This window comes from Octopus bimaculoides, chromosome 11 (assembly GCF_001194135.2).
Source record: "Octopus bimaculoides isolate UCB-OBI-ISO-001 chromosome 11, ASM119413v2, whole genome shotgun sequence".
Taxonomy (NCBI): domain Eukaryota; kingdom Metazoa; phylum Mollusca; class Cephalopoda; order Octopoda; family Octopodidae; genus Octopus; species Octopus bimaculoides.
The window spans coordinates 39,189,576-39,203,413 of NC_068991.1; the positions used below are offsets into that span (position 1 = coordinate 39,189,576).

A 13,838-nucleotide genomic window follows, 5' to 3' on the forward strand; every position below is an offset into this window, starting at 1 on the left:
GAAAGACATAGTTGCGTCCTCGTCTTGTCATTGTGTGAAAGTTATAATCAAGTGTCATCATACAAGCAATGTCATTCACATCCAATCTTCCATGAAAACATGCCCATCATCATCACACATCTGTTTTTCATGCTGTCATGAGTTGGATGATTTGACTGGAGTTGGTAAGGCCAGGGGTTGTACCAGGCTCAATTATCGGTTCTGGCATGGTTTCTATGGATGGATGCCCTTTCTAATGCCAGCCACTGCACAGTGTGTTCTGGGTACTCTTTATGTGGCATCAGCACTGGTATCAATTCTGCTGTGGTGGACAGGTCTTCTTGAGTACAGCAATGCACCAGATATCTCAGTTCTTTGTCATCTCCTTTGTAAGGCTCAGTATCTTGAGATCTGCCTTCAATATTTTATTCCATGTCTTCCTGGGTCCCCTGCTTCCACAAATCCATCCACTTTAAGTAACTGGTGCTTTTGTATGCAACTGTCAACATTCATAAGTTTCACATGCAAACCAGCACAATCTTCTCTCTTGCACACTGCATTTAATTCCTGTTATGCCCAACTTCTTCCTCAATTGGAGAACTATCATCTTGTCTGGAAACAAGTGAGGGATGGAGACAAGAAGGATATCCAACTGTAGAAAATTTGCCTCAACAACTTCTGTTGTTCTCATACAAGAATGGAAAAGTGTACCTTAAAACAATGACGAGGAAGATGACGAAATGATGATGATTTAGTTTGGCGCCCCCTAACATTTCTGCCAACTTGCAATGACAAATAAATATTGTATGAAAGGATACATCCATGAGAAAGACAAAATTCTTGCATGTATCCAAGCCAGTGTAGTGATAAGGGCTATCTGAAATACACAGTAAAAAAAAAGAAAGTAAACTAATATTTAAAGAATAAAAGAATACAAATATTAAAGCTAAAATGCTATCTTTGATCCCAAACCAAAGATCAATCTAGCTATGAAATAATGTGCCAATTTCTCAAGTGAAGAGGCAATTTATATTATACATGTTTTTCTCTCCTTTATTTTCTACCGTTTAATTAAAAAATGGTTAAGTAGATCAGACAAGAATTCAAATACACTTGATAGTGTTTCATTGTGTTACTGGGGCTTCACACTTTATTTTTCATGATCTCAGTTCACCCAGGTACAGGTGAATATGCACCAGCTTATCTGGGAGTTACAGATCAGCGTCGTCTCCAAGAAGAAAAATTTATCTTTTGTATGCTTCTTGCTATGAAAACAAAACTACTCACTGGTCCTTGAGAGGAATATATATTGCTTGTGTTTATTCTAGTATATGCTTGATAGACATGAGCTATGCAAATGCAGAAAGAAAAAAGACGGCAAAAGTAATTACAAAATGAAACACTGACTAACCATGTTTAAATTCTTCATCCAAGATATTGTGTAATTCAAAGGAATCAATTTCCATATCCTGTAAACATCAAAACAAACGCATCAAATAATTGTGTCTTAAGACACATGCAATCCATACCAGCATGAGAAAGCAAACATAAAAACATTGATGATGATAAGTGATTTCTAAAAACAGAAAAGCTTTAAATTATAATGGTTTCTTTTTAATCTAGCTATCTGTGTATGTATCAGGCTGAATAAAAAGTAAGCAACATTTTGAAACGTGAATTTTATTACAATATATTTCAACAATACGGAAATTTTATTCATCAAAGTAAGTACCATTACAATCAACACATTTTTGCCAACAAGTTACAAGTTTGTTTATTCCGATAACATAAAAATTTAGAGTTCTGAAGCTGATGAACTCTTTGAACGCACTTTCAGCATCAGTTTTTCTAACTCCCCACGCAGGAAACCATCAAGGTGGTTGAAAAGTGGTAGTCGGTAGGAGAAAGGTCCGGGGAATAAGCTGGGTAGGGAAGAACTTTGTAGCCAGGTTCCCTCAACTTCTGGAGCGTCATTAGTGAAACCTGTGGTCGAGCATTGTCATAAAGAATGATTGGTCCTCTTCTGTTGACCAGTCTGGGATGGAGGAGTAGCAGTTTTTCATTCATTTTGGCAATTTCATGGCAATATGTTTCTGCAGTAATAGTTTTTCCAGGTTTTAAGAAGTTATAGTGGATGAGTCCAGCAGTACACCACCAAACAGTCATCATAACCTTCTTTTTCAAGAGCTCAGGTTTAGGGAAGGTTTTTGGTGCTTCATTTTGGTCCAAACACTGTGAAGAATCCACTTTTCATCACAAGTTACAATACGGTCAAGAAATGGATCGGTCTGGTTACGGAGAAGAAGCAATGAGCAAATTTCATATCTGTGCATTTTCTGATTTTCATTCAAATCATGTGGTACCCATTTGTTGAGCTTTTTTGGTTTTCCGATTGCATGCAAACAGTTGCAGGCAGTTTTCTGGCTAACTTGAAGTTCTTTTGCCAGTTCTCAAGTGATTTTACGTGAATCTTTCTCAATGATCTTTAATTGACCGTCATCGATGACAGACGGGCGTCCACTACACTCACGATCTTCAAGGCTCAGGTCCCCACTGTGAAATTGTTTAAACCATTTTCGAGCTGACCACTCACTGGTCATTTCTTCACCAAACATTTCGTTAATATCGCGATCAGTTTCAGCTGCTTTACGTCCTTTTTGAAGTTGAATAGCAAAATTGCTCAAATATCCTGCTTTGACAGTTCCACTTCAGATGGTTGTAACAGTGAAAAAAATATCAATGTTAATTTATTGATGCATTTGGGCAAGTCTATGTATTATCAGACAATTGCAAAAAAATGCTTAAAAAAATTCAAAACTTTGTAAAAATCTGTACAAATTCTTCCGTGTTCAAAACATTGTTTACTTTTTACTCAACCTGATATATACATGCGTATGCAGTGTCACACAAACACACATTTATATATGTAGATGCTGGCGAGGCTGCATGATAAGAAGTTTGCTTTCCAACCACAAGGTTCTGTGATGAGTTCCACTGTGTGGCACCTCGAGCAAGTCTCTTCTACTATTGCCTTAAGCTGCCCAAAGCCTTATAAGTGGATTTGGTAGCCAGAAACTGAAAGAAACCCGTCATATATATATATATATATGTGTGTGTGTGTGTGTGTTACTGTCTCTTTGTCATGACATTGCATAATAGTTGTAAACAAGTATCACCATAATGCAAGCAGTGTCCTTCATTTCCAATATTGTCTGTAAGCATGTCGAGTCATGGGGAAATATTAACTTACTTAGAAACAGGTGAAGTTTGGTGACAGATGGATATCCACCCATAGAAAACCTACCACAAATTCTGTCTGACCCATGTGAGCATGGAAAAATAGACATAAAAAGGATGATATGATATATATTGCATGTGTACATGTATATGGTTTCATATATTTATATATACATACATATATACACAAGTGTGAATTGTGCATGCAGGCATGTTTTTTAGGCAAAACATTTTAGTCACCAATAGTATACAGGCAGTGATATTCTTTGTTCTGTAGTGAATCTGCTAAGTAGTCTCTGTGCAATATCTAATGGTTAACCCTTTAACAGTTAAACTGGCCATAATTGGCCTAAATATTCTACGTGTTTCATGTTCACACTGGCCAGATCCAGCCTCTCACATCTACCATACAATGTCAGTCTAAAATAAACACTGACATCATCAAAATCTTGAAGCAACAAGATAATGCATGGTCAATTCAAAACAATATGAATAAATAAGTGTTACATTTGACAGAATAATTCGAATGCTAAAGGGTTAATATAGTTAAGTTTAAATCAAATTGGAGAGGAATTAGATGTTATTGATAATCACATTACTAGACATGATGAAATGACTGAATAGGTTTAGAACAGAACAAAACAGGATTCATACCTCACCCGATATTCGATAGAAATGTTCTTTGAAACACTCTGTATCTTTTTCATCAATGAAGTCTTTTGGAGGTTGGCTGACAAGGGAAGGAATGTTGTCTGCTGGTCTAATTGGATAGAAAATAAATTAAATGAATATTGAAGTATTTCATATTCAATTTGAAATTATCAACTCATCATCATCATCATCATTGCCACTAACTCACTGTCATCATCAGTAACTCTTCCTCTTAATCATCATCATTATTACTAACAAGTTAGAAGCATGGCCCATATACAGCTGCTTGACCTGCTAGAAATAGCTACCCAATATCCCTCAAATGACACCCTACTATCTTAAAAGGGGAGAGAGATCTGCATCTAAGATAACAGAATCCTAAATATGTAATACCTAAAACAAAAATTAGATGCTCCCAATTTACATTCCTTTGATCAGAGGTCTTCACAATCAGAGTTTCCTTATATCATTATCATCACCATTGTTACCCTCACCAACATCATTATGCATTTAAAATCTACATGATTTGTGCTTGAGAAGACCTGTCCATCACAGCAAAAATAAAGTCCTAAAAACATTATGTTTATGTTGGACCCTCCTCTATGGTACAACACAACTTCTGTAATCACTTGAGAACAGAATCAACACATATTGAATCTCTTCCATTCTTTGATTCTTCTATAATTTTAAAAATCACTATTTCTTCTTCCTGGATCAGGTGAGAGAAACAGTAATTTAAAAAAATTAATATCTTAGTAATATCATGTTTTTCTCTATTCTATTTGTCAATGACCAAAGGTGATACTTGTGATGCAAATGATGCTGGCATTAGAAGTACACATGCATTTAAGTTGGCTAGACAATCAATTGTTTTAACTTTGTTGCTGATTTATATAATACCATACTACCATGTCAGAAAACTAAAAGAAAACCTTATTTGAGATGTATGGTATAGCCATCAAAAATATTAGATCAGTTGCCTGTACAATACAGATATGTTTATGCAGAGCTAACTAGAATTAGTCAAGATCACAATGTCACTTTAGTGTTCCATGATAAAAGGGCTATATTGTACTTTATATCAAAAGTATGAAATACTGCAATACATAACAACTGTTCAAATTAATCAACATGGGCAATAACATTTTCTATACAAAAGCATTTGTCAATCAAGATGTTTTTTTACCAATATGTGGAACCTAGGACAAATGTTTTCTACTATAGTCTTGGGTTGAACAAAGCCTTGTGAGCAGATTTGGCAGGCAGAAACTGAAAGAAGCCTATACATACATATATATATAATAGGCATAGGCATAAATGTGTAGTAAAAAGTTTGCTTCCAAACCACATGGTTCTGGGCTTATTTCCTTCCGCTGCATAGCTCCAGGCTGACCAAAGCCTTGTGAGCAGATTTGATAGATGGTAACAACTGGAAGCTGGTCGTATATGTATGCATGTGAGTGTGTGCACACATTCATGTTAGTGTGTGTGTGTGTGTACGCATGTTTGTGTGTCTCGACATCACACAATAGTTGTAAATGAATGTCACGGTTATACAAGCAGTGTCCTTTGTTTTCAATCTTCTGTGTAAACATGTCCAGTCATGGGGATATATTATCTTGTTTTGAAATAAATAAGGGTTGGTGACAGGAAGTGCATCTGGTCATAGATAATCTACCTTAATGAATTCTATCTAACCAATGAAAGCACAGAAAAGTGAACATTAAAATGATAAAGATAATCACAGTCTCAAATCCTTACTTCTTTTATCAACCTCTTCATATGATAGTTTTGTTTCTAATCTTTATTACCATTATACTAAAGGGGATGGCATATTTTTGTGACTAAGAAAACTTACTCCACAATATTTGCTTTTTCCATAAAGAATCTGATGAGAAAACTTGCTTCTAAGTTGGCTTCATATGTACAGGGTAGCACAATATATTCTCCAGGTTTCAATGCAAACCGCTTCACAACTTGGCGACCATTCATAAAAGCATCAACACTGGCAACACTTGTATATTTTTTAAAGAATTCATATTGCAATGGAAGAGCATGGTGGAGATCATTCTGGCAAAAATGAAATTTTAAAAATGTGGTTAAGTATTCACTATAGCAAAACAGAAAAATATTATAATACTATTTGAAAAAATTTATTTCTCTTCACCACTCAACAAATACACAATCACAAACACACATTAATCTTTCTATACCAACTTACCTGAAACTGCTCCTGGTTCTAAGATACAATCTCCTTATTTTAAAATGATCTAAATTAAAAACTTTTCAGCAAAATTTCGTATAAGTTTATGTTCCAAATATTTATTAATTAAGACAACTATTTTACTCAATTTTTCATCATTCTAAAAATTAATTGAAACAAAAGCAATGTATTGTATTTCAAAAGAATTACAATGTCAAATAAAACAGTAAAATAGCACAGCAGCGATTAACTCGTTTCAAATTGCGACAGCTATTTCAAAGGGACGTGACTCTACGTTAAGAACAACATAAGTCACTGACAATTAGTGATCCAAATTTTATGAGCCTAAGTGTAGCCACTAACATTGAGTGACTCATCTAAACTCAGTTCAGTAACCCATCCCCAAACTGACAACACTCAAACTTATGGGCTGTGTGAAGATGCAATAAACAATGAAGTAAGAATTTGCTAATGAAGCACAATTCAAAAATGGTTATTGACAAAGTCTGAATACACGACTCATGTAGTCATCATCGTTTTTATTTAATGTCTGTTTTCCAAGTTGGATAATTTGATAAGAGCCGGCCAGCCGGAGAGCTGTCCAAGCCCCAATTGTCTGTTTTGGCATGGTTTCAATGGCTGGATACCCTTCCTAACGCTAACCACTTTACAGAGTATGTCAGGGTGCTTTTCATGTGCTACTGCCATGGATGCTTTTATGTGGCACTGTCACAAGTGCATTTACATGGCATCAGCACGAGTGCATTTTATGTGGCACAAGTACGAGTGCATTGTGTAATATCTTCTGAATGCATGGTCCATATTTCAGAACGACTGTGGTTCTGAAAGTGTGGGGAGATCCATACATGGGAGGAAATATATTCGAGAGAAATATCAGTGAAGATAACTGAACAGGCTAAATTCAAAGTTCCATTGTTATCTCTATGACATTACAGTTATTGCTTTCTTTTTTCTTTCCATGAACCATTCACAGACTTTTGTAAATTAAATAACATGGGGGTGAGGGTAAGACATAAAATTGCTACTTCAAAAGGAGGAATGGCAATTAAAAAAAAAAATCAAATTGTTTGAGCTGTGGTTCAGTAATAGATACATTTTTATATAAATACCTTCCTATCCGTTTGTGGTTTCAGGTTCAATCCCACAGTGGAGAATCTTAGGCAAGAGTCTTCTATTATAACTCTAGACCAACCCAAGCATTATGAGTGGATTTTGTAGAGGGAAACTGAAAGTGCCAGTCGTGTGTATGTGTGTGATGTCTGTGAGTTAGTTTACATTTACACTCTCCAAATGCTGTGAACTACAAGTAATGTTGCTAGCAGTTCCCCTGTCATTAAATCATTTGGTTGCTTTGAAGAAGTTGCATGAAAAATATGTAAAGTTAGTGACAAGAAGGACATTAGCTGTAATCCATACTAGCTTATTAAAAAGCAGGTAAACAAATGAACAAACCTTATAAATTACAAATCCTATGTATTGTAAGCAAGGGTTCTTCAGCTTGATTCTTCTGCAGTCTTTCTGTGCAAGCTGTAGGATGACACTACAGTGAGTGTCATCATCTTCATCAGAATCACTGAGAATCATGCGATACTGAGGGTTACTCCAGTGCGTAGCTGCAAAAGAAAAGAAAATTGAAATAATCTGATTATGATATATAATGAAAAGAAAAGAAAGTCATCAAAATTGGTTAAGTTAATTAACTTGGTTATTTTATATTATAATATCAAACATAGTGGTTATAAAAAGTTACTGTAATATTGTCATCAGACGTTATGTGAAAATACCAATTTCCAAATTCTATTTAGTAATTTATGAACTCATTTATTTATTTTATTTGATTAAAGCCAAACACTATTACTACTACTACTACTACTACAATAACAACAGTGATTTGTGTGACAACATTCATTTTAAGTCAAGGCTGTCAGAAATTTTTGTTTTCCTACATCTTTTAACTTTGAATACTTACTAGAGCAGGATGGTCTTCCTCCAGCAGAGAAGCCTTTGTACCATCTATTATGGAATTCCACTGCAAACCATGTCCTAGGCATGTTCATTGGAGCATCAGGGGATAAATTACAGATATTCAATGTGTCAAAATGAGCTTTAAAATCATTGAAGTCCATCCTGAAGGAAAAATAACAAAAAAAAGTGAAAGATTCAGTAAACATTAGAAGTGTTGAAAGTGAATTGAACAAAGAAGATGGAATATACAAGGGAGTGCTGAAAAGTTGCTGGTTTTTGGTAAAAGAAAATACAGGAGGATCAGTTAATTATGATCTTATTTAACATATTCCTATCTCAGATTCACACACTTATTGCAGCAGTCCTTTAGTTTTTCGAAGCTCTGTAAGAGAACTAGGAAGGCTGTGCCTCCAACCAGGCCTTTCATGATACCCTTAAAGCCAGGAACTTTTCAGTACCCCTTCATAATGTATTGAAGCAAGCATGGCTGTGTGATTTCAAAAGTTTGCTTCTCAATTGTGTGGTTTTGAGTTCAGTCCCACTACATGGCACCTTGGACAAATGTCTTTCACTATAGCCCTGATCCAGCCAAAGTCTTGTGAATGAACCTGGTAGACAGAAACTGAAAAAAAAAAAAAACCTGTTGTGTGTGTATCCTTGTCTTGGCACTGTGTGATAGTTATAAACATGTGCCACCAGCAAACAAATAGAGTCATTCATTTCCAATCTTTCATGAACAACCTGTCCAGCCCATAGGGAAAATTTTAACATGCTTAGTCAGGGTTGGTGATAGGAAGGGCATTTGTCCATAAAAAATCTACACCAATAAATTTTGCCTGTCCTATGTAAGCATGAAAAAGAGAACATTAAAACAGTGATGATGATGATGATAACATAATGTTTTCAGAATTTATCTTCTGTTGAAGAAGGAAAAAAAACAACTTTGTTTGATCCCACTATTCAGTACCCTGGGCAAATGTGTTCTACAGTGTCAGGTTGACCCATGTTTTGTGAATGAAATTAGTTAGATGAAAACTATGTGAAATTTCATTGTATTTACTGTATCTATGGTTCTGGAGACCCAGCCTGAAAATTACACTAAGGGTCAAAATGCCTGTGGAATACCCAGCTACTTACATTATAACACAAAAAGCAGCTAGTTCCAATCATTGACCAAACAGGCCACTTGTCGTAGAAACAAAGCAAGATCTTAGCCTTGATTTGATCCCTCAACTCCTGATGGAGTTGAAAGAGCATCATTGTGACATACAACGTGGTTTTGGTTGAGCCCATATACCTTTGGATTTGACTAACCACAGCACTTTTCATCCAGAGAGACAAAAAAGTAATAAACAAAGAGAGAAAAAGAAGAATTGACTCTCATACTGGACTCATACTTTATTGACCACTAAAAGGATGAAATGCAAAGTTGACCTCAGTAGGATTTGAACTGAGAGCACAGAGAACCAAAATGAATATCATAAGGCATTCTAGTCAGTGTTCTGACAACTCACCAATGAAAGATCCATCATCAGTTGAAGAGGACACCATCAGCTTAACATGAAAGAAAATAAGGTTGTGTACTCTCATTGAGCAACTGGAGTTCTACTGAAGACTTCATCTTTATGTCATGTGCTTGTGTTCAATTCAAGATAGGAAACACTGGAAAGTGGTATTTTGTTGCATTCTCTAAGAAGATTCAAACTAATAACTCCAAATTAACAGAACACTTACTACATAATGTTTCCCACTTTCTAAAGTTCAACAATAAATTATATCCCACACTATTTTACCTATTCACAGCCAACTGAACTGACCTAGTCAAAGCTGGTGAAAGTTAACCCTTTATCATTCAGATTAATCTGTCAAAATGTAAGGCTTATTTATTTATATTGTTTTTCAGTTAACGCTTTAGCATTTAAACTAGACATATTAGACTAAAATTTTATCTGTGTTTTATGTTCAAACTGGCCAGGTCCTGCTTTTCACACTTACCCTACAATGTCAGTGTAAAATAAACAATAATATCATTGAGATCTCAAATGCATGCTTAATTCAAAAAATGTGAATAAATAAGCATTACATTTGGCAGAGAAATCTGAATGCTGAAGTGTTAATCATGCATCATCTAATAGTTTTGAGATTTTAATAATGTGATAGTTTATTTTTACAATGACATTGTAGGATAAGTGTAAGAGGACAAATCTGGTTAGTTTTCACATAACAGATAGAATATTTCAGCCCCATATGGCCAGTTTAAACACTAAAGGGTTAAGGTATACTTTTCATGAATATGTTCTGTGTCAAAAGCAAGATACAAACCATCAACAATTTGGCTGTGGGCCAGCAACCTAAAGCAAATTGTCACCTTTATATTTTACTTGAAACATCAAAAAGTAATAATGATAATAATAAAAGTTTCTAATTTAGGTGCCAGGACAACGTTTGAAGGGAGGAGATCAATCAATATCATTGATCCCTGCACTTGACTCATACTTATTTTATTGACCCCAGAGAGATGCAAGGAAAAATTGTTCTCCACAGGATTTGAACTTGGACAAATGTGGCAAGGCATTTTTTCCAGAGCTCTAACAATAATCACCAGCCTGCTGTTTTACATGAAATTAAAATAATAATAATACAGCATATGACTGATACATATCAATCCTGGATACACAAAATATTATAAAACATTATATATATTTATATATTTAAAGAGAGAGCGGGGGAAGGAGTAGGAGAAGAAGGAGAGGCAGACGGTCAGACAGACAAACAGAGAGAATAAAATATATGTATATAGAAAAAAAATTCACACAAAAAAATACATACCAAAATTCTCCATCATCATTGAAGACTAGTCCTAATTTTTCCCTCTCATCACTAGGAATACTGTTCCATTCAACAGACCTAAAGAATTTGAAAATAAACACATTGTAATCTGGAAGTCAAAACAAATTATCAAAGGAAAGATGATATAACAATAAATATACGAATGAAAGTAATGATATGTTAAACTAAAAAGCAAAAAAATTAATTAAAGAAAATTAAAATAAGAAAATGTCAAATTTGAATTACCTTTCATTCCACGGTCCATTCCAGGCAATATGTTCACCCCAAGGGTTTCGAATCCTTATCAGAGTGACTGAGCGATTTCCTTGATCCGAGGGCAGTAAAAGCTGCAATGGAAAGCAGCGAATATGCATATGCATAACTATTTACAAGAAAGAGACTATATGGTTACATGTATATGCACATATGCAGTAACAAAAAAATATACATCACATATGTACAAACTTCTCTACTAGTGAAGGCACATGGCCTAGAGGTAGGGGCTATTGCACTTGCACTCACAAGATTGTGGTTTTGATTCTCAGACCAGGAGGTGTGTTGAGTTCTTAAGTAAAATGTTTCATTTCATGTTGCTCCTGTTCACTCAGTTGTAAATAGGTAAACTTACAACAGACTGGCATTCCATTCAGGGGTAATATTGTCCTGTCCACTAGCCAGCAGGGGACCATCATCTGACGGCTAAAACAATGCAAGGAAGTGCAATGTAATCAATGGTGTATGACAACATCTGATAGTCTGGTCGATACAGTGATATATAACAGGAGGGTTGTGAGGCTTCTTTAGTCCTATCCATCATTGGTCACTATGAGTAAATGCATCCAGTACACTCTGTATTGTGGTTAACAACAGAAGAGCATCCAGCAGTTGAATCTAAGCTTAATGACATATATGAGCACCAGTCAATAACAAAAAATGACTCAGACTATTTAACCCATGATAGCATCATCATCGTTTAACGTCCGCTTTCCATGCTAGCATGGGTTGGACGATTTGACTGAGGACTGGTAAAACCAGATGGCTACACCAGGCTCCAATCTGATTTGGCAGAGTTTCTACAGCTAGATGCCCTTCCTAACACCAACCACTCCGAGAGTGTAGTGGGTGCTTTTACGTGTCACCCGCACGAAGGCCAGTCAGGCGGTACTGGCAATGGCCATGCTCAAAATAGTGCAATTTATGTGCCACCCGCACAAGAGCCAGTCCAGGGGCACTGGCAACGATCTTGCTCGAAAATCCCACGAAGGCCAGCCAGGCGGCACTGGCAACGGTCACGCTCAAAATGGTGCATTTCATGTGTCATCTGCACAAGAGCCAGTCCAGGGGCACTGGCAACGATCTCGCTCGAAAAATTTCATGTGTCATGATAACATGGAAAACAGATATCAAACTATGATGATGTTGATGCTAGTGCCATGTAAAAAGCTCCCAGTACACTCTGTAAAGTAGTTGGCATTAGGAAGGATATCCAGCTATAGAAGCATTGCTAAAACAGACAACAAAACCTGAGTAGCTCGGCCTTGCCAGCTCCTGTCAGATTGTCCAACCCATGCCAGCATGGAAAACAGATGTATGATGATGATGATGTGTGTGTATGTCCATTCACATAGAAAACTACTAAATAAAATATTAAGTTTCTGAAATTTATCTAAAAAAAAAAAAAAAAAAAAAAAAAAAAAATTTAAATATTACCTGCCTCAAATCAGTGATGTTATAAATATGACCTGACAACAAACCATTTGGAAGTTCAAGCTGTTTCTCATCCAGTGACAATGACTGAAAGATCAAAATGAAAAGGGAATAGATAAATTTAAAATGGTGTGAATTTAAGCACAATTGCTCACACGCACACACACTCCCACTTTAGGTGGCAAATTGCCGGTCATTAGAGTATTAGACAAAATATTTTGTAGTATTTGTTCCAACTCTCTATACTTGGATTCGAAATCTACCAAAGTCAACTCAGAGTTTTATCTTTCCGGGTATTGATGGAAAAGTACCAGTCTAAGGCAATGAATTGAAGGAGCTGTAAAAACATCTCACTGAATGCCTTATAGTATTTGTTCTGACTGTGCATTCTGAATTCAAATGCTGCCCTGGAATACTTGGATGGTAGACTTAAATTGTCACCTAGCTGATATCTTGAGAGGTATTAGCAGAGTGCAAGCAGTCAGGCCAGGTTTTGGCTTGAGGATATCTCCCTCCCTCCCACCAGCCTTTGATGTACTGTAATTGGTCAGAGGTACCGCCTTCCTCCTGACTAAAAAACAAGAAATTTTTTAAAACGCGAGAATAATATCACAATGGTTGTAAATTTACACAAGATTTCAAATCTAACCATTGATGTATATTAACAATGTAAATTACTGCTGTTGCCCCTAAACAAGGTCAGTTACTGAAGCCTGCTCGCCTTGATAACATATCTGAACAGTCAAGATATGATTCAGCTGATATCATTTACTTTCAAACTGACTCACACTGCAATCTAGAGTCTAACATACTAACTTGCATCTGTTGTGGAGTGTTAATTTCCTAAGAAATAAAGACTACAAACCTTTTAGTCCACATTTCAAAGAATGGTTGAGAGTATAACAGATGCACAGAAACTCATTCAATGGCTCAGACTCAGTTATGAACAAAAAAAAATCTTGCTTTCATGCTAAGGAGATCTTATAATACTAAATCATATTCATTGCTTTAATCAGTTGGCTCTGAAGACCAGATCCACTTCAATTTGCCTTGTTAAAGTTATCTCCCTTGTTTGCTGTCCTTCGATTTAAGCAATCGTAGAAGGAATTTTTGTCAACTATTTGTTTGGATAATCTCAGTTGATTTAAGTTTCTTTTAACCATGTTTTACATGTATGAGCCCCTCTCCACATTAACTATATACATACATACATATATATATATATATATATATATATATATATATA

General features: G+C 35.7%; 1 protein-coding gene across 7 annotated transcripts in view; it reads right to left on the reverse strand.

The window, feature by feature from the left end:
- LOC106880239 (calpain-A) overlaps window positions 1-13,838 on the reverse strand; it is a 62,703-nt gene that overhangs the window by 25,468 nt on the left and 23,397 nt on the right. For all 7 annotated transcript variants that reach the window (XR_008265183.1, XR_008265187.1, XR_008265185.1 and 4 more), the window contains exons 5-13: window positions 12,596-12,679; window positions 11,132-11,232; window positions 10,886-10,963; window positions 8,061-8,218; window positions 7,544-7,704; window positions 5,726-5,937; window positions 3,871-3,976; window positions 1,391-1,448; window positions 798-856 (exon numbers count right to left, since the gene is read on the reverse strand). Coding sequence is in view for 1 of the 7 variants with exons in the window: in XM_014930105.2 (XP_014785591.1) it covers window positions 798-856; window positions 1,391-1,448; window positions 3,871-3,976; window positions 5,726-5,937; window positions 7,544-7,704; window positions 8,061-8,218; window positions 10,886-10,963; window positions 11,132-11,232; window positions 12,596-12,679 (1,017 nt within the window). In the remaining 6 variants the exon portion in view is untranslated. The remainder of the gene's footprint in view (window positions 1-797; window positions 857-1,390; window positions 1,449-3,870; window positions 3,977-5,725; window positions 5,938-7,543; window positions 7,705-8,060; window positions 8,219-10,885; window positions 10,964-11,131; window positions 11,233-12,595; window positions 12,680-13,838) is intronic.